Source organism: Chroicocephalus ridibundus, chromosome Z, assembly GCF_963924245.1.
Source record: "Chroicocephalus ridibundus chromosome Z, bChrRid1.1, whole genome shotgun sequence".
NCBI classification, from domain to species: domain Eukaryota; kingdom Metazoa; phylum Chordata; class Aves; order Charadriiformes; family Laridae; genus Chroicocephalus; species Chroicocephalus ridibundus.
The window spans coordinates 64,343,450-64,367,784 of NC_086316.1; the positions used below are offsets into that span (position 1 = coordinate 64,343,450).

Consider the following 24,335-nt stretch of genomic DNA (forward strand, 5'->3'; position numbering starts at 1 on the left):
CATATAATTAATATCACTAAAACGCAACATATTTGGTGTTAAATTTCAGGAACTTCTTAAAAAAAAATCTGAAATGGTAAACTGAAATTTGTCTTATCTTTTGGGTACAAAGCAGCTTCAATTTACTAAAAGAAGAGAACTAGGGTAAGTAGATAATAAATATTAAAAAAGATCAGAAAGTCAAAGAATAAAAACCTGTTCTTTATTTTTTAATAGTTAGAATTTTGCAAGCCTCCTTAGTTCTTGTAGCCACAGCAGCATTAATTAATGCATGAACAACAAAAGCAGTAGAAAAAAACACCACAATTAAATTTTATTAGTAAAAGACTTACCAAGAAGGGCAGACATGTTTTGAAATATTCTCAGGAGCTCAGGTGTAAGACATGGACTATTCTCTAATGTCACTAACCTAAGAATAGATTAGGCAAAATATTTCAGATGATCTATGAATAACATCGAGCAACAATTTTGACAGATGTAAAACACTGTAACTTACAGTAACCATATTTATGATCCTTTAATAAGATGTAACAATTATTTGAAGCACATTTCAAGTGCAGCAGTAGCCCTGACAACACAGCTATAGGTATAGGCATGGGTCTTGCTAAGGTAGGCGAAGAAAGAAAAACATGCTACTGGCTTTTTATAGACAATGTAACCTCCAAAATACAGCAGTGATGACGTCTAAGCATCCAACTTGGGAACTCAGAGGAGGTGGGTAGAGGGGAATATTTATAGTGTAAGGACCAGGTGTGTAATGCTCTTCACCTCTAAGAAGCAGCTGTGCTGGTAACCAGCTCAAATCTTTACTCTCTTTTTTTTTTTTTTTTTTTTTTTTTTTTACTTTTTTTGAGGTCTGAAATGATGCCTTGATTACCATACAAAAAAGCATAACTATATGCTCAGCATTGTTTGTATCAATTTAAAATTCCTGAGGTTTGAAAACAGTAGCTATAAATTAAATTACTACTTAAAGCCACAGCAACACATTCGAGTTTGTTCCTAGATTTTAGGTGTGGGATCACTGTATTTATGTAACATTTCTGATTATGAAAAGTGTCTTATAGTTGCTCTCCTGCTCTTGGTTCAGGAAGCCATTAGTGTCCCAACTGTCTCTGCCAGCCCCATCCAGATTCCTCTGATGTTGCAGGACATCTTAAATTATAATTCTTCTGCATAGGCATCAGAATAACAACCTCAAGATCAGTACTATTGAGAAGATAAAAAAGTTCTGAACTTTTATTAAGAAGGTCTGTTTTAAAGCACTTCAACTTGCTACTCCACCTTTAAAAGCATTATAAATCTTAGTTTTGCTGCACACAGAACACATCATTCGTAGGGTAAGTATTTGTAATTCAAACGCTCGTCTACAATTTAGGTCAAAGGAATACCTCACTATTTCAAGACAAACTCAATGTATTCCTATTCTGCAGGAAAGAGATGTGCTGAATTCTGTCCAGGTAACAGTTTCCTCCTCCTACAGTGTCAGCTGCACCAGAAAGAAACAAGTTAGGCTCATGGCAAACTGATTATAGAGCCACTTCTTGTTTTATGTTCAGTCACCAAATGGCTTGAGATCTGGAAGATAACTTCCGCATTTTATCCTTGTAGACTTGCCACCTCTTCATTGTGCTTCCGAAGTCAAGCATGTCAAATTGTTAGTTTAGCATGCACGTTATAGTGAGTCTAGACTTTTTGTCTTGCTGTTCATTATTACAACAGAACTGTATCTTGCTCTCAGCTGCTGGATTACCTACTCAGTCATTTTTAGTTGTGCTTCTTTTATTAACTTCCTAACCTCATATTTTCTAAGAAAAGGTATGATATAAATGATGCCAAGGTAAGATAACAAAAACAGAGAAATTCTTAATAGAGTCAAATGTTTTTTAAATATTTTTTTCTTCTGGGGATACAAAAAATAACATCTTAAAAATTACAAACTGATAACATTCTTACCATAACTCTAAACCATCTTCCAGAAGATAAACATGTGGAGGCTGAGAAACATCTGTGCTTAGCTGAATAACTGGAAGTAGAAAAGGATAGAGATTTTTGCTGTCTGTTCCCAGTCCCTATAAAAGTAAATAAAAAATGTAAAATACTTCAGAAACCTCAAATCAATAAATTACCTCTCACAGATAAATTCTCAAAAGATTGAAATACAAATAACAGGATGTGATACAAATCGATTACATTACAAGGCAGGCAGCTCAGAGCTGCTATTATCTGTTTCATACAACATATGAACAAAGCAGAAGAGAACGTCACAAAAGCTAAAAAATTTAAGGGATGAAACAAAGTATTTCTTCCCATATGCTATATAAAAACATTGCAGAAATTATTGCAAAAGGACATAACAGGCATGCAGTAGAAAGGTAACAGTAAAAATAAAAAGGTTGGAATTTGAAATAACATGACCCTTAATTAAATCAATGCCAATAATACCTTTGAGAGACATTAAATCTAACAGTTATGATTTAAACAAGAAACACTTGATGCTAACCTGAATTAAAATGAAAATTTAAAGAACAGGCAACATGAAACTTGTTACGGTGGCCCATATCTTGGCCTGTGATTTAAAAATGCCTCATCTTCACAGACTGTTTGCAACCAAAATAGAAATTTCACATCCCTGGGAGCTGAATGGAAAGCAATGGGGAAACACTGCAGAATCAAGACCGAACCATACACAACGATTGTAAGAACAGACTGACACTCCCAATGCTGTCTGGGAAATACAGGAAGCCAGAGCAAGCTCTTTCACATAGACTACAAAGTTACTGAAAGAGGTCCAATTCCAGAATCACAAAACCAAAACCCTCCAGAACACAAGCAAACCTGCCTAAAGAACTGTTTTTACTGAACAAGCCCTGGAAACAAAATAGTTAAGTGGTTAACCTTAACTATGTTTACCTCCACTAGCAGGGAACCACGTCTTTATTGTAAGACTGAAAAGCACTTAGAAATAACCTATAAAACAAAACGTACCTTAATTTTACCTATATATACACACACATAAACACATGAGAACATGTAGGCATCTCTGACAAAGAACTGTAGGAGACACTGACAACATTTATGTGACTCTGACCCCTTACCTGGACAAGATGGATTAAGGTGGTTAGAATGGCACATCGCAGCATATTGTGCTCCTCGCTCTGTTTCCAAAGGAGTGGTAAATACTGAACCAAGCATCCTACATATGGTCGTATCTGAAGTTCAGAACACAAATTTGCTTCTTAGTGTGTGAAACCAGGCCATTAATTTATCCCAAGCATAATTCCTGAAATATTTAAGAGCTGCTTTTGTCACAGTAAAAATACTGAGATTGTTTTAATATATTCATCTTTCCTCTTCCTAAAACACCATATTCCATATTCTGTGACTGAAGTAACATCTGACTGCTCAGTGGTTTGAAAAGAACATATTACTTATGGTAACACTTGTGCATGGCAACCAGACTTAAGTAGGAAATAGAACACAAAAAATACTTTGATAACCAGATATATTTTTGTAACAATATATTCTTCACTTAGACAGGATTCCTAAATAATGGTATCCTTTAAGAAGACCAGAAACAGTCCCCGTAAAAAAAACAAACAACCAAACCAAAACAAACAACCAAACAAAAAAATGGTGAATAACCTCTGACATTACCCATGCTTTGGAGAGGGGCTGAGCTACACAATCTCCAGAGGTCTGTCGCAACCTAAATTTTTTCTGTGATTCTCTACAATACTAAAAGGCTAATCTATTTGTCTTCTGAAGTATTTAATTAGGAAGTAACCTAGATACTCAAAGGTTCTTTTTCAACTTGTTTTTTTTCTGCTGCTTCTCTAGCTGATCTGAAATCCAGGGAAATCTGCTGTCATGTCGACTTTTCCTACAAGGAACAATTAGGAAAGCTTCATTTGGCTCTCAGACAGGATTACTTGTTGAAAGAGGAGATAAGCTCAAAACCATGCATTATCTGTCCTTAATACAGTAATACCACAAAAAAAAACCCACCCTGAGACAAAAGCAGTCAACAATTCATTTTCTAATTCTGCCAAAACATTTTCGATTTCTTTAAGTATAAGCTGAAAAATATACTTTAACACTAAGAAGGAAGTACTGAAAATTCATAACGTGAACTTGACACTTTTCATGCAGTGAAGGAGAATGCTGTATAGGCAATCATGATCCATATCAGTGTCAATGAGAGACTACAAACTTAACTGCACAGTCCCTAAGAATGTGAAGTATTTTGTCTCCCAAAGTGTCTCTTCTAATATGTATGATTTAATAAAATACTAGTTCAGATAGAAGATGAGACAATTACAATAAATTACAATTAAAAAAAAAGAAAATTGCAAGAAATGGAGCAGGATAAGCAGTGAAAGTCTTTCTGGACTCTAAAAGATGAGTCAATACAGAAAATACCTAGTAAATACAGAAAAGAAGTAGTAACTCAGAAAGAACAGTTTACACAAAATATAAAAGAGAACAGAAAAGTGAAGAGAACCAAGTAATGCAAACAATGCAGGCATCTACCATAACAATAACCAGTCTATTAATGGATGACATTTTTCTACTATTTTTGCATAAGCATCAAAAACATCAAGTCCTACTCTTAGTACAAAGCTAACACTGAAATCCACAAAAAAAATACCTGCATATTGACTCTTTCAATCACACATGAGAGAACGTGAAGAACATGCATTTTGGTGTCACATTGTGTTACTTCCTGCAGTAGCTGAAAGAGCAGCGTAAACATGGATTCCAGATACTAGAAGGAAAAAAACCAAAAACCTACAGATTAGACCATCAAAAATACAATCAGTGACACAAATTAGTGATTTTTCTTTACACTTAAGACATCTATGAATTTTGAAAGACACTTATGAAGTGTGCAAAATGTTACTCTCTCATTTGGAAAAATGCACACTAGCCAATCACGGCCTAAACAAGATGAAAAATTTAGATACATTCTTTTATAACAGTTTAAATATGATAATTTTGAACACGTATCATTTTCATGTTTTGCCAGTGTAAACATGACTTCACAGACAGAATACTATAAAGCTGAAGGCCATCTCTCCAGAAAGAGCGCTTTATTAGTGTCAAAGAAAAGGTATGGTCTTCCAGCTTTTGGGTCAGTAGATAAAACATATATATTGAACTGAAAAAGACATCTTAAACAATGCCAATGCTTACAGTGTAGATGCACTCTGCATTTTTGTTTTTTTCTCAAGAGAGTTGCAATTAACATAGAAGTCATAATCCAATGAGAAGAAAAAGCACCTGCTAAATTTGAGTGATCAAAATAAATCTTTGCTGCATTTATAGCTAACATTTCATTGTTTACTTAACGACAATAGTAATGAGCACTGTAAAAAAGACAAATATAGGAGACCAAGAAAATCTGCCTTTTTAAGGTGATATTTTAACCACACACTTGGAGTTAATATTTGTGTGAAACCGCAGGTTAGAAAGTACTGTGTGAGACAGGCATACTGGAAAGTCACATTGGTGGGGAAACATATTTGCTTCAGACAGCATTCACATTGTCTTAGCATAAAGCAACTTAGTACTATATTTACTATGTGTTACCAGATGCTAAAAACAATGCCAGGAAGTTGTAATAGTCATAATACTAAAACGTTTTGAATTGTTTGTCTGTATATTGCCCATTAGCAACTTTAACAACAGCAGTATGAATCCCTACATGTTTTGGCCTATGAAGACTGAAAAAAATACATACACACACACAACGATTACTTAATAGTGTGATTTAAAATGAAATCGGAAATTATTTTTTTTCTAGTTTAAAACAAAATTGGAAAATATTTTTTTCCTGGTTTCCGGTATGGATCTAGCTGATCATCAGAATATGCCCATACAAATGCTCTTACTGGTAGGAACTGGTCAGTTCTGAACTCAAAGTCATCTACGGGTAAATAATCATTAAGGAAAAATAACACAGACTGCAGGTGGATACAAGAATCAAATAAGCAAATACTCCATGGATAACACAAATATTATCATGTGAATAATCTGGTAGTAAGATTCAAATTGTTTATTTTCCAGTAACTCTGAATTAAGAGCTAATCGAAAGTCTTTGCCAATAAAAGGATATTTAACTTCAGTGTGGTAGCTGTCTCGATACGGACCTGAAAGACAAAAGTGAAGAAGCATCACGTATACATCCGTTAAATTTTTGATTATCAACATAATATCTGACAATATCAAATCAGTTGCTGTTTTGCCAATTGAATCATTCTATGTGTTCTGCCATCCTCTAATAAATATGGTTAGTTCAATTGAAACATTTTCATCTGTTTTTATTTTAGTATCCTTTACAGTTTATTTGGCATTACTAAAGTGGTACCACCTGGAGAAACTACTCAGGCAAAACCTTCATGAAGGTCAAGAAAGAATTAAACCAGATTATATCTATCCTGTGATAAAAACTCTTGCAATAGAGAAGGAGTTTAATTTGGGATTATCTCATGGCTTCCTGTCACCCGAAAAGCACAGAATCAAATAAACTCAACAAGTTAGCATGTTCTTCACTGGTAGATGTTCAGATGCTCAAAAAGCATTAAGTGAAAACAGTCACAACATTGACACATCCTTCTCTGCTAAAGCTGTATGGAATCACAGAAATAAGTGTTATGACTGCCCATTGCTAATACTTAACTAACAAACTAGCTACGTTTATTTGGTTTAGTTGTTGGCTGATAGGTCTGTTTGTTTAAAAGTTTAAAATAAATAAACAATAGCAAAACCAGCTTCTCAACTCAATTTCACCTGTTGGTAAACTGCAATTGTAGCTAAAACCACAGAATTGTACTCAACCAGTTTAGCACTAATGCCATTTATCGTATTCTGCTAACAGATAACGATGTTGATGCTTAAATAATACTGCATACTGAAGAGACTTGTCACAGAATAACACCATTTTATCTACGCAAAGTGTTTGTTTATTAATTATTTCTCTCAAGACACTTCACAACTTTCTTCTTACAAAAACCAGACTATTGCTATGGCCATTCATTTTCCCCACTGAAGCCATCTTATGTGAACATCTTAGGGGCTTGTTTCATGCCTTTGACCTTATTGTTCAACATCTCCACAATTAAACACCCCCACAACTTCCCGACAGATTATCTTTTGCAGGACACAACAGACTTTAAGGTGTGATGTTATGAAATTCTCAACCAAGTTTACACAAGGTATGGTATTTATGTTTTGCCTGTGTTTACAGAACAAATGTAACATGACTTTTTTTATACTTACCACTAAGTCCTGGTCTTGAAGCAAGTTACGAATTGCCTCATATAACATAGGTCTCAAGTCTGATTTGAATTTTACAGAAATCCACTGTCCAATCAGCCAAATTACTCGTCGGCGTATTGGTTTATATCTTCAAAAGTAGGGGGAAAAAAATTGTACTCATTAACTCATTATACTTGCTGTTCTGGAATACTTTGATGAAAAAGAAATCTAAGCATCATTAGGAAAACATTATTCCCCAAAACAATTATTAAAAGATTTAGTTTGTCAAGCCCAACTTTAGAACTTTAGTGCAGAAATCTTTTTCATCAAAATTCTTCACTATAAGGCTCTGGAAACGCCAACTTAGCCTGAAAAAGATAACTTTCATCCTAAACAACTGAATCCTGAAGGTCTCACTAGAGATACAGTTCATTCCGCACATAGCACGCCAGTAAAAGAAACTAAAAATAAATCTTCTATTTATTACTGCCATCATGGCGACTACTGCTTTCACCATACTTTCCAGCAGTCTCCTTGACATTCCTTTTATGCTTAAAATTTTAGGTCAGATAAAATTTAAAAATGCAAACTTCTGTACTGCATTACAGCAACTGCCAGAGTATTCCATGTCATCAGTCCAAAACTACTCTCAGAAAGAACTGACATTATCTAATCTTGCACCACTGCTGCAACAAGGGCACAGACAAAACAGCTTTAGAGTCAATGGGAAGAAGACCCAGAACAACAATGCGCTGAATTGCCTAACACAATCACCGAGAAAAGCATTCCGCAGAGCTGCTATTTTCCCCCACTGATTATAAAAATTTATCAGGAAGATTAGCTCAGATTTAAATGTTTAACTTGCAGACATATAAAGTTAGGGAAGATGAACCCTATTCACAGAACTTTAACTAACAAGTTATTTTGCCTAAGTGCATTTTTCATTTGATAAACTTCTGCTCTGTAAGCCACCAATAGAGCAATTTAAACTGAAGTTATTGAGGCTTCTTTACATTTAAAAATTGTGATTTATTAAACATTCCCATAACCATGAGATAATTAACAAAGCATACCTTCAGAGAACATGAATGTTGTTAAAGTAGCATGTATACAGCAGTTCATTAGACTGGAACACAAAGCTAGTGAGAAATAATGTTCCAGCATTGCCTGTGATTTATTGAGTGTCAGAGGAGCCTGAACAACCCATGCTGAAGCATGACTTACAGAAGACGTTGCCTTACTAACATGTCCTTCTATTTATTTGAGAAGCTGTGGTGAGAGAACTTTTTCTATTCTTAGAATGCCCACGTGTGATACATAACCTTGTAAAAACCAGAATATTAAACTAATAGATTTGCCTTGAGATTGGTGTTGGATAGTTTTCAAACCATTATCACAAAAAGAAAAGTTTTAAATGACATGACCGTCTGCTGACAGCAAAGATTTTCAGCTCTGGTGATACCTGTTGTACAATCCATACATCCTACCTGCACCTTTATATTCTTTCTCTCTCTCTCCCTGGTAGAGAAAAGATAGCGTGGTTTTGAGGTTTTGTTTTTTTAAAAGGGCTTAAATTACTAGAAATTATTCTGCTCATAGGTACTCATTTTTGAGGTCCTACCTTTTTTACATCCTCTACTTCTGGGAAAAACTCATCTCTTAGAACTTCATTAGCTTTTACACTAAGAGCACACTCTGACTAAGTATAAGCAGATTGAGCCTGCTGAACCTAAAGCCCACACGGGAAAAGTGTCCGTATTCCAAAATAAGGGAGCTTCTGTTGCAACAGTCATAGCTAGCTTTAAGCAGTCTGGACAGCATTCAGACATTCAAGTCAAAAGTATCTTAATTGATACCAAAGTAGTAAGTGTCAAATCGATACTTTCTCTCTCAACGTGAAAAGTTGTTTTAAGATTGAATTATTGCAAAAAAAACTGTATTCAGTGAACTGTTTTTGTATTATGGAAAAGTTTCTCCTTAATAGGTACAAAACTAAATATTATGGCAAATGATAAATTCAGTAATGCAATCTTTCTCAAAATACTTTAAAATATTCTTTCATTAATCCCCTATTTCTCCTACTGCTGTGGTCATGGTTGACAGACTTACTGTCTACAGACAACGAATCATTCAAAGAAAACAAAACACGGCAAACTCTACAGTCACTGCTGACAACAGATTTGTGTTCCCAAACATGAAGCAGCGTGTAAACAGGCATGCCAATCACCATAGGACATTCTGTTGGACAGCGGATCACACCCTCCAATTCACTTTATCTGAACTGCACATGTATTCCTGAAGCTGTTGTTACTGCAGCATTCCATTCGCACTACTAACACCATCTCCCTTATTGCCATGGTGGTCTCCAATGATGCTGGCAGTAGAAGCAGTTCAAGCAAAAAAGGCTTCAAACTTCTGGATGACTTCTACTGCAAGCTTCTGTCCCCGAAGGAATTTCATCCTGGGATATCACAAATGCCAACCAAATGGTTACATCAGGTGTGTTCCCTACTGTAAAATACAACTATATCAACCGCAGAAGACTTTTGTCAGTTTTACTTACTCTATCTGGGTGGAGAGCATAAAAATGCCAAGGCCAGCATGTGCTAAAAATACTACGGCAGCTTTATTCAGAGATCAGTGCTGGTGCGGGACAACAACAAAGGATCAATCATATATGCAAGATCTATCATTTTTTCCTGCTATTCTGACATTTAACCTAATCATAGTACTTGGCCAGTACTAGATATCAAGGTGAAGTTGAGATCATATGAAAAAAAAAGAAAAAGACTAATGAGAAGAAGTATGCAAACATTAGGAGATGCTAGGTAAACAACTGTGGCAATTATTCTGTGACTCTGAAGTAAGGCTATATACATCCAAAAGTACATAATCCATTTTTAAAAAAGTATATTGTAATAAAAAGTATTTTAATATTTGCAAGTTTAGCAGGATCTTCTACTCTACATGAAATTGAACTGTATTTGTTAACAAAGTGTTTATAACTGGCATCTGGAAGTAAAAAAAAAAGCTGGCTAGCAGCTCATTTTTCATAATCATTTACAATGTATAGGAGCTCCTATGGGTATTAGCAAACAAATTATTTTATATGTCAGATAACAATTATGTCTGGTAAGAGGAATTGCAAATGTAGAAGAAAAAAACAGTAAAATTCTTGAAAGGACATTGGGGTCACTGCTAATGACTCTGACAAGGAAAAACAGAACACACTCATTCAGAGTCAAAGGGTGATTTGGAACTTATCTGGTGAGGATCAGCACCACATGCAATAGCAGTCACCATCCTTCCCCTGAGGGAAGAGTGATAGTTTGAGGGACAGGAAGGAACACTCTCTTCTAGTCAGTTGTAGAGACGGACAGCTCGGTCTGTACCGAGAGTCCAAAACCAATCTTTGAAAATACCTGCTAAACAACAAAAAAGGTACTCATGTGAAGTCCATCCAAGTAAAGGGAACCTTGATGAGAGGGAAAACCCACAGCAGATGGGCTATATAATATTCTTTATGTAGAATGAGCCTGTAATCATTCACACTTTACAACACAACACAAATCCTTACTTCCCCTCTTTACTGACAGCAAAATTAACTGAAGAGTGCTACAGAGGGCTTGTGTATACACTACTAGAGAAGAACAAATCACTGTTTTGGCTAAACTACGGTTTTACAGACATTACTTCCACAGATTTCAGTTGGACCTTACTGCCTAAAGGACTCTGGGGTCCCAGGAGGCCTACGTATCTTTCTTTAAATGAGCAAAGGTGGTTGTCCTAAGAAAGTTTACTCAACTCAAATACACAGAAGAGGACCCACTTAAAATATTTTTACAGAATCATGGAAGCATCCACCACACAGTAATTTTAACATAAACTGTCAGAGCACTGTCACTTCTGTGACTGTATCAGTTACATATATATGCATTTCATACCTCTGCTCATTTAGTGGATATGTTTAAATATTGAGTATTTTTCAAGTCTGCAATTATTAGACATAATGTCTTACCAGATTTGTATCAACAATTTATATTTAAATGATGAAGGCATAACAAACCAAGGTGTTTACCTGTTATGAGAAACCTGCAGTTCTGCTAATAGTTGATTTTTAAACCACTGATCAAAATCCACACTATCAAATAGTTCATAAGCAGCCAGTCCAACCGCATTATACACTGGGGAAAAACAATAGTTATGCTTATTGTCTGCTTAAATGTTTGATTTTTAATACTAAATAATCAGACTAAGTTGAAAAAACATTTTTGATAATCTGAACATAATAAAGAAAATGAAACTAAAGCTTATCTTTCTGAAGAAAGATATTATCAGATCACGGTGAAGGGAACTCTGGAGGAAATTTTAGTAAAAGAAAGGTATTATAGAATAAAATTCAGACTCTTGAAAACAGTTAACAGTCATAAGAACAATGAAGATCTTATTCCAACATCAAGAAAGTTTTCATCAGAGGTCTTAGACAATTCTTTTCTTTCGCCGCAAAAACTCCTTACTTGTAAAATGGACAGAGTATCTCCATGGTAGCACTGTAGCTCATTTATTTGCAGAGAAGAAAGGACAGGACAGTAAGGGAGATTGTCTAAGGGTTTGTTTCACAAAAAAGCTGAAAAAAGCACCATATTTTCACATAAGCATTTTGAAAAGTGAAGACTGACATCAAGTGAAAGGAGAAATAAGATTTAGGTCCTACTTTCCAAATGTCTTAAAAAAAAAAAATCTTGCAAATTCTTCATATAAATTTTAAGAAGTCAAGCACATACACATAAGTGGCTCTGTTACTTCAAAGATACAGTAAAATTTAATTTACCAGCATCTTTAATCAGTATGGCACTGGTATCTTCCATGTTGGTAGATCCTACAGGACAAATTTAAAATAAAGAAAAAAAGTGTAACTAAAACAAAGAAAGCAAGCAACTTTGCAGTCGTACACTTTAAGTATGCTGTGAATTAAGACTGCTCCACTATTTTTGTTTTATTCACAAATATAGTTATTTCAGTTTCAAAATTTCTTCAGTGAATATACTGTAATCAAATCTCTGCTTTCACTCTATTTTTGACTGACTTTTTCAGAACTGAACATTTTTAACAGCAACATGCAAGAAAGTCAGAAGCATGTATTTTAAATGAACAGATTTAAAACCTGCAAATTTCTGAAGACTGTTGACCGCGTGGTACCATTCCCAAAGAGTCCTAGACCTAGCTCCTATATACGTTATATGTGTGTGCATGTGTACTTACTATGTATAAGTAAATATCATCTAGTACTTCAACAGTAACTCTCAAGTTGAAAACATCCAGAAATGGCTACTAGGGGCTTCAGGAGCAAAAGAAAAAAAAAAAGTTTATGTGTATGTTTTAGCATGGAAGTATTAACTTCCATAATTCTTTGAAACCAAAGTAACCGTCAACCCTGTTGGAAGGAACCTTTTACCATTCCCAGTATCACAGCACAGCAAGCCATCCTGAAACACGTACACAAAGCGTTTTATGAAGAGATTCTGCGAAGTCAGAAACCACCTTCAAAAAATGAGTATTTATTTCTATTTAACAGATAGCACGGATCCAGTCCCGTAAGTTCAAATATACAATATTTTAAGTCAGGTAAGATACAACCTGGGGAAACAACCTAAACTGAAATCTCAAGGAAAACAAAGTGGCAGCTGACACTCACTATCTTTCAGGGTGAGTATAAAACTTAGTTTGGGGGCAAAGAATCATAGAATAGAAGAAAACTTGAATCATTCCTCAGTCTACGAAGACTTCAGTCTTCATACACAAATATGCTAATTTTTTTTAAGAGATTCTTCAGATTTGGAAAATCCTCTAGAATCTCTAAAATGACAGCATAACTTGAACTTTGTATTTTAAAGGGGTTTTCCCAGTTTTTTTGCAGAGACATGGCAAAATTACCATAAACTGCCTTGCAACATTTAAACAGGAAGTTCCCAATAACTAGGGAATTTATTAAGCTTGTTGACCATTCTCAAGAAAGCCTGAAACCTCATGAAAGAAGAAATACCCCAATCTTTGTCAGTCATCTAAAATAGTTATGATGAAAAGTAAAGCATCCTTAGGATTTCATTTCTAGACACACATTACATTTTCCTTATGGTAGGTGTACAAATAATTTTAATTTTTGTTCTTTCAAAAATACAGATTAAATGCACTATATAAAATTAGATATCACAAGCTAGAATTGTTTAAACAGTTGACAAAAGCAAATGTAAAGATTTCTACATTATACAGTCCCTTTATTTTTTGAAGAACTTACCTTGTAGCCCGCGAACCATTTCTAAAAGCACTGGGGTAAGAGCCTGATTATATTCATGGAAAATATCAATAAAAAGAACTTCTGTGCATGGCTGAAAAATTAAAAGATCTGGTTTAGAATCTATCAAAATAAAGGCAATTAAAACACATTTTATGCTAAAATTTTAAAGTGCTGAATACCACAAACCAGCAGTCATAATTTAAATTGCAATATGCTGCAGCAGAATTAGTACTTTATCGAATACCACTCTTCCTACTACTCAGTACGCTTAACTCTACGAAGGGTTTGATGGCTGTACCTGTATCAGCCAGTTCTTCCCTAGAAGAACAATGGATCTGTGGAGTGAAACTGCTGGTGTTGAGGAGCCAGTGACCACAATGCAGGTATGTTACAGTTTCCTTTTGGATTACCTCTACTTGAATCATCTGGACTGAATACCCATTTGCACATGGAACACACTAGATGCACTAAAAACATTGTAAAATGAAAGTAACCCAGCAAATAAACTTTTGAGATCTCTCTGCAACGCAAACCCCAGCAGTGATAATTGGGAGATTCACTACGATAGCATACTTTTGATCTGAACTAAAATGCTAATATAGACGCATCTGAAACTTTCTTCATTCAGTATGTCTACTAACAAAGTCATAAGTGATAATATCATTTACCAGTTTAAAGAGACAATTCCTACTGGGTTCAATCACCATCAGGCCGTAGCCAACAAAAATGCTGAAGCACACTGCTTCTTGCTCCCGTCTAAGATATGAAGTGCATAGTTTCCTGTGTATTTCAGAATGTTTGAACATTGATAAAGGAACAAAGTTAATTTATACTAACTCTAATGAAATTTCCTTAACTAAAGATCTTTTTTGAAAAGCACGACCTCATTTTTCTACCAAATATATCTCTTGGTTACAAGACTATGAAAAAATGCATCCAGAAATGACGAATGGTTTTCCTTCAAATAGAAGCACTTACTCTGAGACTGTACTTCCAAGAATCTCCTCCTGTCTCTTCTACAGCTGTTATTTCACAATGAAAAACAAAAAGTATTATCATTATTATTATTAACTAAGGTTCAAATAAAGTTTAATATTTAGATATGTGGGTATTAAACTGCTGAGAAATCTCTTGTTATGAACACAATCTCTAGATTCTGCAGAAAATACATCAGTCAACATTGCAGTAAGCAATTTGTAGAAGCAATGTGGAAACAAAGTTTTTATATTAATATGGAAATAAACTGCAACCAAGTATATAACATTTCTTACTGAAGCCTTCTGGATCCTCTTCCCACATGGTTAATTCTTCCTTTGTCAGCAGAAAATAGTGAGTGACTAATCTCCTACATATTTCCATTAGTGTTGGATATGTGAAAAACGCTGTCTTTATCTTATGTGCTTCAAGAGTTTCAGGACTGCTATCTGAAATAAAACATAGACATTTCCATATTACAATTAAGTGGCTTAGTGATCAAACAGTACTCTAGGAAAATTAGAAAGAAATCAATAGATGGGAAATTCTTATCCTTAGAGGAAAAATAGAAAAAAAATACATTTTCATGGCAGACTTCCATAACAGACTTTCAGGTGGTACCTTTTTTAAGCAAGTTAAAACTTTTAAGACAGTTTACTTTTAAGAGAGTTCTCTTACAGCGCAATTACAGTGAAGGACCGTTAGGGCTTCACGAAGCATTTATAATGCTTTTCAGCTACAATCTAGATGGAAAGAAAATCTGTTTACCTGCTGGTTTTGCTTTTTTAAATTTAGCATTACTGAATTTAAAAACACACAGAACTCAAAGAAAGATTCATTTATACCTATTCAGAAAGTTTGTGCAAATACAATTTTAAAAATAACTTGGGTTTTTAGGAGTTAACAGTCATTAAAGAAAGCATCGATAAATTCAAATACTATATGTTACTCAACCAACACAAACACTATATACCAGCCAGAAATCAAGAACAATACATTTTCTATTTTAAATTTTTTTAATCACACAGTTCTCAAAAAGTCAAGTGCTATAGCTTTTATCAGAATGTGCTATATTCTTCTTGTCTCAAGTGACCACATTTCTATTTCAAAAACTCCAACACAACTGTGAACTTTTGCAAGTAGAATTTTCTGTTAATAATCAGTGGATTTAGGAAATTTTAATGTATAATAACATTATGGAAGAACACTGAAATACATCAGTATTTTGAAGAATTTTAAAGGCTAGGGTTGTGAAATCTTTCTGACACATACCACTATGCTAACGAAAATTTTTTCTTCAAATTTAGAAAGAGAATGCTAATTGTTATCTAGTAATTGTCAAATATCAAACTAATGTGCAAGGTTTTTTTTTCTTTAATACAGTTCAATTGTATTTTTCATTATCAACACATACAGCCCTGTATGAAGATCCAGAATGAAACACAGCATAAACTGCTTTGTATTCAACTGCATGTCAAATTCACTGTGTTTCCATATTTCAGACCACTGGTATTAGTTAATTACAGCAAATACCCCGTTTTATCAAACATTTCTCAAGGGAAAGATGCATCAAACCATTTGATGAAAATAAACTAAATTCCATACCTCAATACTTTTTAAAATTTGTTCAATGAAAACTAAACAATCAACACAGGAAAGATATTCATGCTCCCTTTGTATTTAAAATAACTTAGCAAGTCAATGTCTATATATACTAATATTTTAACCACCAAATTAAAAATTGTCATTAGAAAGAGGCATATAGTACTTCAAAAGAATGTCTTAAAGGAGTTTTACTGTTGGGAAAACCTAGCAAAATGTTTCTCAAGGTATAGAAGTTTTTTAGTAAATAGCAGCAGTACCTTCAATGTTTTTGGATGGCTTGTAAGCATAGTTTTTTACAATCATCTTAATGAGATTCATGCACTGTACAATAAACCGCTCAAATACAATTCCTTCACCAGCTTCTGTGAAAACATAGCTTACAGCAAACTCCAACGACCTCTGAATTAAAGGAGTGAACGAAAAAGGATGTTGATCCAGGAAGTCCAAAAGCTAAAAATTAAGGAAGCAGAAGAGCAAGAAAGAGAAATCAAATGACTTTTTGTGCAAGTCTTACTAAATGCTTTCATAAACTTATCGAAAACAATGCCAACTTCTATAAAATTATAGGAAAGAAAACTGAATACAGACCGGAAATTAGGAAGAAATCAGTATTAATGGTTAAGAAAACATTATTTTGCCCTGAAATTCTTGATTTATGTTCAAAATTACTTTTTTTTTTAAGGAACAATATCCATTTTCAACTAGACCAGCTTGCTAGAAACACAGTATATAAAACATATCAGCCACACTTAAAACCCTGAACATTTTAGCAGGAAATTAATCCCTATTAGAATTATTTTAAGTAAAAGAGGCATGAGGGAAATAACTTTTTATTCTTTTTTCTCCCCCTCCACTGCAGTACAAGCACTTGCTTCTTCATCTTAGCTTTTCCAACTAGTGGTCTAAAATGCACTGGTCAATTCCTTTAATCTCCTCTACTACTACAAAAATGCTTGAGCTTAAATTCTTGCATCTGAATTTGTACCAGTGGGGGATTACCTATTAATAAAGTGTATTGTCTCTTCAGGTCTATGAAAAAAGATGCACATGCCTCACATACATACAGAAAATACTATAACAAAGACTACAAATTTTGGGTCAACAGGTGCCTCCCACTTCTGATAATTAGGGTGAATATTTAAATAAGATCCATGGCCCCAGAATAGAATCTGAAAACAACAGGAATTCTGTAGGTTTTATATCTTTTGAAAACAGAGCAAGTGACAATGCTAAAATTACCTTCCGATAACATATGCAATTAATGGTTGCACAGAATTAGCCGACAACTCCAAATGTATTACATAACACGAAAGTCACTGAGGGTAAGAGATTTTTTTGTTAATTTTCTTTCAATAAACTAAAAGCGTCACATTATTCAACAGAACTAACAGGGCCTTAGAAATAGCAATCTAACTACTTATAAAAGACAGAATAAAAAGCTTATCTCTTCATTATTCATCAGTGCTGAATACCAATGTTTTAGCAAAACTTCCAGAATTCTTTTTTGAACAAAATCCTAGCTAAATAATTTACTTATGGAATGCACTTGATCTTGTTTGAGCTAAGGAAACGTACTCTTCACCCCTGCAACTTACGTTAGCATGAGTAAACAGACATCCTTTTCTTTAAAAAATTTCAAAAATATATTTCATAAAGAATTTTCAAGTTGCAGTTCCTTTGATTTCTTTAAAAGATCTGAAACCTATCGGCTTTAAGGTGCATATATATCCGAACGGGGACTTCTCCTCCAGAATGGTAAACTATTCAGTAACTGAACGCAGAATTTACTTACCACTTTAGTGAACAGAATTATAGTCTTTTCTAGACGATCTCTGCATACATTTTCTGCTCTTATACTTCTACCTGGTAAATCAGATATTTAACAACTATCACTTTTTCAGACTTTCCTTTTCTTTCTGGATAGCTAAGTTTTAAAAAATTAACATGGGAGAACAACTTGTTTTATCTGAAGTTCAGGGATTGCGTCAGCCAGAAAAAATTCTATGGCAGAATAAATTCAAGGTCAAATTCAAGGTAATGAGTACTGGGGAAAAAAAAAATAATCTCTAACTGTTTCTTTCAGCTGCAGTGAAATTCACTGTAACTGATCAGAATAAAACAATTGTGACATCATTACAGACAATTCAATGATAAAAGACAGTTAAAATAATGCAAGTAAATGCTAGCATAGACAAGAAGTAAAAAAGCATTGAAAAAATGAAAATGCCCTTTTAATAAAACTAAGGTATATCCTTATTACATAACAGTATGTGCTTTTCTAGAAACTCCACCTTAAAAAATAATTGATTATGTACACTGGAAAACATTCTGAATTTATAAAAGACAAATAGAGCTTTTATAGAAAAAAAGAGAAAAACAAAAAGAGCCATAAGGAAGGCATACAGGCAAAACGCATGATACAATAAATGCAAAAGCTAATCTTGTAAGGTAGTTGTGCCTGCTTTTAGAAAACATCTTATTGAGTAGAAAAGCAGAAACAGGAAGTTTCACCTTAGTTCTTAAGTTAGGACATTCAAACCCCACAGTCCTAATGTTCTAGGGGACTACGATAGCCACCGAGCTTCAGGATGGGATGGCCTTCAATTTAGTCTATCAAAAGTTAGGCAACTATCTTGCCAAAAATCAAAGAAGGCCCAGAAAGAGCATGACTACAGTATAGTAGAAGGGGCAAACAGCTGCATGTGAAGAAGCTTGCATTTTAGAAGAGCAAAAAAGCTACTTTACTTTGGCATTGGAAACTGGCAGTTTCCACCTTTTCTAGAAAAAAGGCTCAGACCCCAAATCAACCCCTAATTTCAGCCAAGTACGTTCATTTATAGCAAAAAATTCTTTCTACTTAAGTTCCGACATCTATTTGCAGAAAAACTGTAGTTGAATCCTAAAAGAGTGACCTGACAGGCTTCAAATGAATTAATGGCTTGCGCCAGGTCTATTACAAGTACACACGGAAGAAAAGACGAGTGCGTTCAGCTAGCACTGAGCAACACTGCCGGTATGTCTGTTGCCAATGGTCTGTTGATATAAAAGGACATTTTTAACAAAGTCTTTTCTGACAGCTTCAGCAGCATTGAAAGTAATAGTTTTGCAGTTAGAAAAAATACCTTACACTTAAATGATTATTGATGATGCACTAAACTGTATTACGTTTTCACCAGCTTCTAATATTGAACAACCAATACAAGGAAAAATATCCAGATACTTACTACACTCCAGAAACTGTTTTAGCCGTTCAAATACTGCATGCAAAAAACCCTGAAAAATATAAAAGCATATGTGTCTTGTAAACATGAAGCTTATTTTGCACTGTATTATGAGAAGAAAGTTGAGTCAAACTGAAGTCAGTTGCGATGTTTTACTAGCTCAGACGTCACCTTATCACTTTTAACTGAATTAATTAATTTTCTTGGACAATCAATTTCCTCATGAAACAAATAATTAACTCTCTAGCAGACTCCATAGATGATCCAAAACTGACCTTATTAGTACCACACAAACAGCATAGCATCTCTAATAGAAGGAGTGATAGGTAAATATAGACATATGTTTTACAATCTGCTTATCCAGTTCTTTCCTATTCTCAACTTCCTAGTTTAGGATTTAGGTCATAGGTACCCAATTCCTCCAAAGCAGTCAGTGTCTGGGATTAAATGAGATGCCTGGGTTTCTCTCTTCTTTTTCTTCCCCCCCACAGGATGAGCTGCATACCACAGGCTTTCACCTCAATCAGACAAATTCTGTTTTATTCTATCAATAGAATTTGACAGGACAAAAATGCCATTGCATCCATCATTAAATGAAAACATCCTCTTCAAATGGTGGGGGAGAGTAGATATAAGACATCTTTCAGTAGGCAACAGGGGTGTCACTATCATATGTGACATGTAAATTGGAAGGGGTACCTTTTCCTTTTATATCATGCCATTGGTGTCACAGAGTTTAGGACCTATCTAGGATCTGATAGTTCTTAACTGATGGGAGGACAACTTTGAGACCACGTTGCTTGATCTTCCTTTACATAACACAAAATGAGTGCCTTTAAACACTTTTTACACATAACTAACAAAACCTAAAATCATCACAGAAGATTTCTAATCTATATCTATCTAACAGATATATGTCACTTACCATCACCTCTACACTCCAGTGAGGTTCTACAAACCCATGGACTGTCAGTTTACGAAGCACTAGGAAAAAAAAAGTTAGTTGTATAGATATTTCTTAGCTCGTGTTCCAACAGATTTCAGAACACGATTACAGTTACAGTTGCTGTGCCTTTCTTCCAATTTTCATATTGAAAAATACATTTAATTTTGGGCCTTTGGGTGACTCAACCATACCTAACATGAAGCTAATCTTACTGAAATTACTTTAAAATTCAGTACATTACATGTAAAACAATGAAGGGAACTCCAAGAATTACTGAATAAAGAGTTCTGCAAAAGCTGTAAATATTCAAGCTATGAAAGGTTCTGCAGCAGGAAAAGGGCCAAGCACAGTCAACTAGGGTCCATAAGCCATCTTATGAATTTTCTCAGGTTTATCACTGCCAATAACCCAGAGAAGCTGCATGCTGCGCCTTCTGAAACAATTCAAGACTGGTATAATTTATGTTGCAAGCACCGTACACAAACATCTCAATTGTACAAAGCATCAGAGTACAGTAAGTATACGTACTCATCCCACTGATAAGCACTTGAGCATCAACCTAAAATCTAAACTGACTGCTAAGGCTACCTCTTCATGAAAAACAAGGTGAACTTAAGGCAACAAAAGTCATAACTCAGTCTTAACCATTCATTGTGAAGAAACTTAGTTGATTCCTACAAGTTAATATTTTGTATTATTACCTTTCAATGACAACAAGGTTCTTTCTAGTGAATTTGTGGCTGCAGCCTCATTCCCTGTACAAACTTGCTGCAGGAACGTATCGGTATGATGATTCCACAAGGAACACGCAAAGCTATAAATACCTGATGCAAGCTACAAAAGGAAAAAAGACCAACAACAGATTTGATTGCTACATTTGGTCATAGCATAATACATTCCTAAATTTTAAAGACCAGTTTAGAGTGTTAAAATTATTTACTCCATCTTCTTGTATTACCATGGGCCACTGTGTTTCACTTGCTTTTTTGTTGTACTGATCCACAAATATTTTCCAGGAAAATACCTTGTCTTAATTTGAAGATATTATGATAGTCTCACCTGCTTCCCTGACTATTTGGTCCATGACTCTACCACTTTAAAGATAACTGTACAGGCCTCCTTTCTTATCTGATGTTCATTAAATACAGCCTCAGGTCAATAATACAGTATGAGGCTTCAAAAAACTATCATCTCTCCTCATCGCTTCCTCCTCCACAAGATTTAAACTGTTTGTCTTACAGCATAGTTAATATTTGAATCAGCTTACTCTGGGACACAGCGGTTACATGCCTATCTCTAATAAAAATAGCGTTGAACAATGCCTACACCGAAGCTTTATTTTTTGATAGCTGCAAATCCTGATTTTTTGCCTCCAATTATTCAAAATATAGAGTGACAAATAGTTTCTAATCAGTTAGCACCGAACAGATCTCAGACAATTCACGTTATAGCTTCCCAACAGTGCTTACCTGATAAAGATATCTGAAGAAGATAAAGAATTTCTTACTCAGTTATGGTAGCACTTGACAACTTCATAGTTAAGGAAGAAACTGCACTTAGTCTGCTACACGTTTAAAAGCACATGTGACTTCTTTATTTGGTTTCTTTGACTGAGTAAAGGTGAGACAGTAGAAACTCTTGATAATTATTCAATGATGTGTTTGTGGAGTTGCAAAAACACATCACTGCATAATTATCAACAGTTTCAACCTACTCATGTTTTGGGGGTAGACTTTGGGTATTGAGGTGGGTGTCTCTCAAACAGAATACATTAATATTCACCATAACAGTAAGCAGTGACAACTCGGATGAAAAAAAAAAACCCACAAGAAAACAAAAAAACCCCACCCCAAACCCAACTCAAAGCAGCAATAATAGTTCTAATAATAGAATATACTCTGGATAAACCCATTTGTTTGTCATCAGATCAGTGTATCTTAGTACTAAAAAAATTTAAAACATAATTGCTTTATTAAAAATTGGAGGGACAGAACCACAAATACACATACTATCCATTAGGAGGACGCACCACATTTTTACATTTCAGGTCAGTCAACTAGCAATTATAATTTGCAGGACCTAAAGACCTAGTCAAGGGCCAAGGCTGCCTTAAATTCCTCTAGTCAGTAACAGACAAAGTGTGATGGTGGTGGTAAAAGGGTACCCAAGCTAAAGAATAAACATGAAATAGCTTCATAAATGAAAACTGTTCATGATGAATAGTAAAAGCAAAGATGGCAGACCTGTTCAATATTGGATTTCATAGGCTGCCAATGGTCATGAAGATTCCTATTCAAGACCATATTTCAAAGATTCAGCAATCTCCAAAGCAGCAAAGAAATCAGAAAAATCATAAAAACCCTCACTGAAGTTCAACAGGGAAACTAAACTGTGTGTATGCAGTAACAGAGAAGGTACCCAAAACCTTCTTGTACTTTATGGTAGGACTGTAAAGAAGAGTGGTTCTAGTTTAAGACAGAAGTTGTGCAGAACACAACAGTTTCAGGAAAAAATCCAAACAGCATTAAAATCTAAAAAAAAAAAAATCTAAAAAATCTAAAAAAATCTAAACAGCATGTAAAAATCTAACAGCTTTCTTTAAAAACCATGGCCAAGAAGTAACAGGAAGACACGAAAGCTTAATGTCAAATGCATTAGGCGAAAAAAACTGTAACCAATATTTTTGCTTGTTTGCAGTAATTTTGTGATATCACTTCTCCAACATGTGGTATATGGCTATGTGCTATTATTTAAAATTCAAATACTACAGGTTTTAACACATACAATCAATTTCTTCCTAAAAGCAGTAGTACATTTTTATTAGATAAAAAATAAAACTCACTGGTTTTACTTCCAAGAGCCACCATTCTCATTTAATAGACTACGTCCAGAAAAGGCTCAAAAGAACATAAATGTTTTTAGGAGTACCACCAATGGTATATAACCAGATATTGCATTTTTCTATTTGTACTAAAGCAGTTGATTCTACCTTGAAGATTGTTAATGTAGTTACAATTGTGACTGTCCTATTGACCAGAAAGATGAAGTTATAAATAAGCTGCACTTACAAGTTAGTGTATCATAATCTGTAACACTTTTCTTTTTAAACCTCAGGTAACAGAGTTCAATAAGGGATACCTTATCTGTAAGCATGACATTGTAATCTTCAAGTACCATGTTACATGTAAAATTTAGCAAGCGTTTCCAGAGCTGTACTAAAAAAATGTTGAAACTGTGACTACTTATTTGAAAGTATCACGAACTTTGCAGTCTGTTACTTAAGCTTTTTAGAACTTTTAGCTTTAAATGGCGAAGTTCCACAAGAAAGGCTTTCTGACTGTCCCAAGAGAAGTCACATGCCAGCCAACAGATGGGAATTCCCTTTACCAGGAGACAGAAGCAGTAGACTTCAAAGTTGTTCAATTTCACCATTATTAAATGAAAAGAATCCTTAAATGTGAACTCTGTAGTGACAGATATTCAGAAAGTTTCCTTTTCCCACCTTAAGTTCAAAAAACTGCCAACACATAGTGTTCCCAACCCAGTGAAACTGGATGCACTGAAATTTTTCATCCACGTCAAATAAGATGACAGAGGAATTTTGGACACTGAACATATCCACAACTTAAAACCCAACATTTAAGCATAAAAAGCCTGCTTAAAGCACATGCTTATTAAAATGAAATTTCAATGATACTTTTGACAAGAACTGCCTCACAAATCTAAAAAAAATTGTTATGAGCCATTTATTCACATGTGTGAAGTGGTCTTACTCTACAAAGAGAAGAATATACAAAGAAAATACAATGCTGGGTAAAAGGCATTCCATGGGGACAAAGTTTCTTACAAACTTAATGAGCTTCTTGGAAACACAAAAATGACTGAAGGTAACTGAGCTCTTTTTGAACCTCATAAAATGGTGGAAATACAGCAAAGTTACTGTTGGACACAACAACTTTAAGAACAAATGGTGGACCTTACAGTTATAAATTCCTTTCTGTCCCTCTATTGAGATGGTATGGATTTGGCAACT

The 24,335-nt window shown here is 34.6% G+C and overlaps 1 protein-coding gene across 2 annotated transcripts in view; it reads right to left on the bottom strand.

The window, feature by feature from the left end:
• Window positions 1–24,335, bottom strand: part of IPO11 (importin 11) — a 90,232-nt gene that overhangs the window by 38,961 nt on the left and 26,936 nt on the right. For both annotated transcript variants that reach the window (XM_063320146.1, XM_063320145.1), the window contains exons 8-24: window positions 21,004–21,136; window positions 20,282–20,340; window positions 19,360–19,408; window positions 17,928–17,998; window positions 16,393–16,585; window positions 14,827–14,979; window positions 14,534–14,577; window positions 13,556–13,646; window positions 12,092–12,139; window positions 11,339–11,444; window positions 7,282–7,408; window positions 6,119–6,152; window positions 5,895–5,935; window positions 4,652–4,768; window positions 3,099–3,212; window positions 1,957–2,072; window positions 333–409 (exon numbers count right to left, since the gene is read on the bottom strand). In XM_063320146.1, the coding sequence (XP_063176216.1) occupies window positions 333–409; window positions 1,957–2,072; window positions 3,099–3,212; window positions 4,652–4,768; window positions 5,895–5,935; window positions 6,119–6,152; window positions 7,282–7,408; window positions 11,339–11,444; window positions 12,092–12,139; window positions 13,556–13,646; window positions 14,534–14,577; window positions 14,827–14,979; window positions 16,393–16,585; window positions 17,928–17,998; window positions 19,360–19,408; window positions 20,282–20,340; window positions 21,004–21,136 (1,573 nt within the window). The remainder of the gene's footprint in view (window positions 1–332; window positions 410–1,956; window positions 2,073–3,098; window positions 3,213–4,651; window positions 4,769–5,894; window positions 5,936–6,118; window positions 6,153–7,281; window positions 7,409–11,338; window positions 11,445–12,091; window positions 12,140–13,555; window positions 13,647–14,533; window positions 14,578–14,826; window positions 14,980–16,392; window positions 16,586–17,927; window positions 17,999–19,359; window positions 19,409–20,281; window positions 20,341–21,003; window positions 21,137–24,335) is intronic.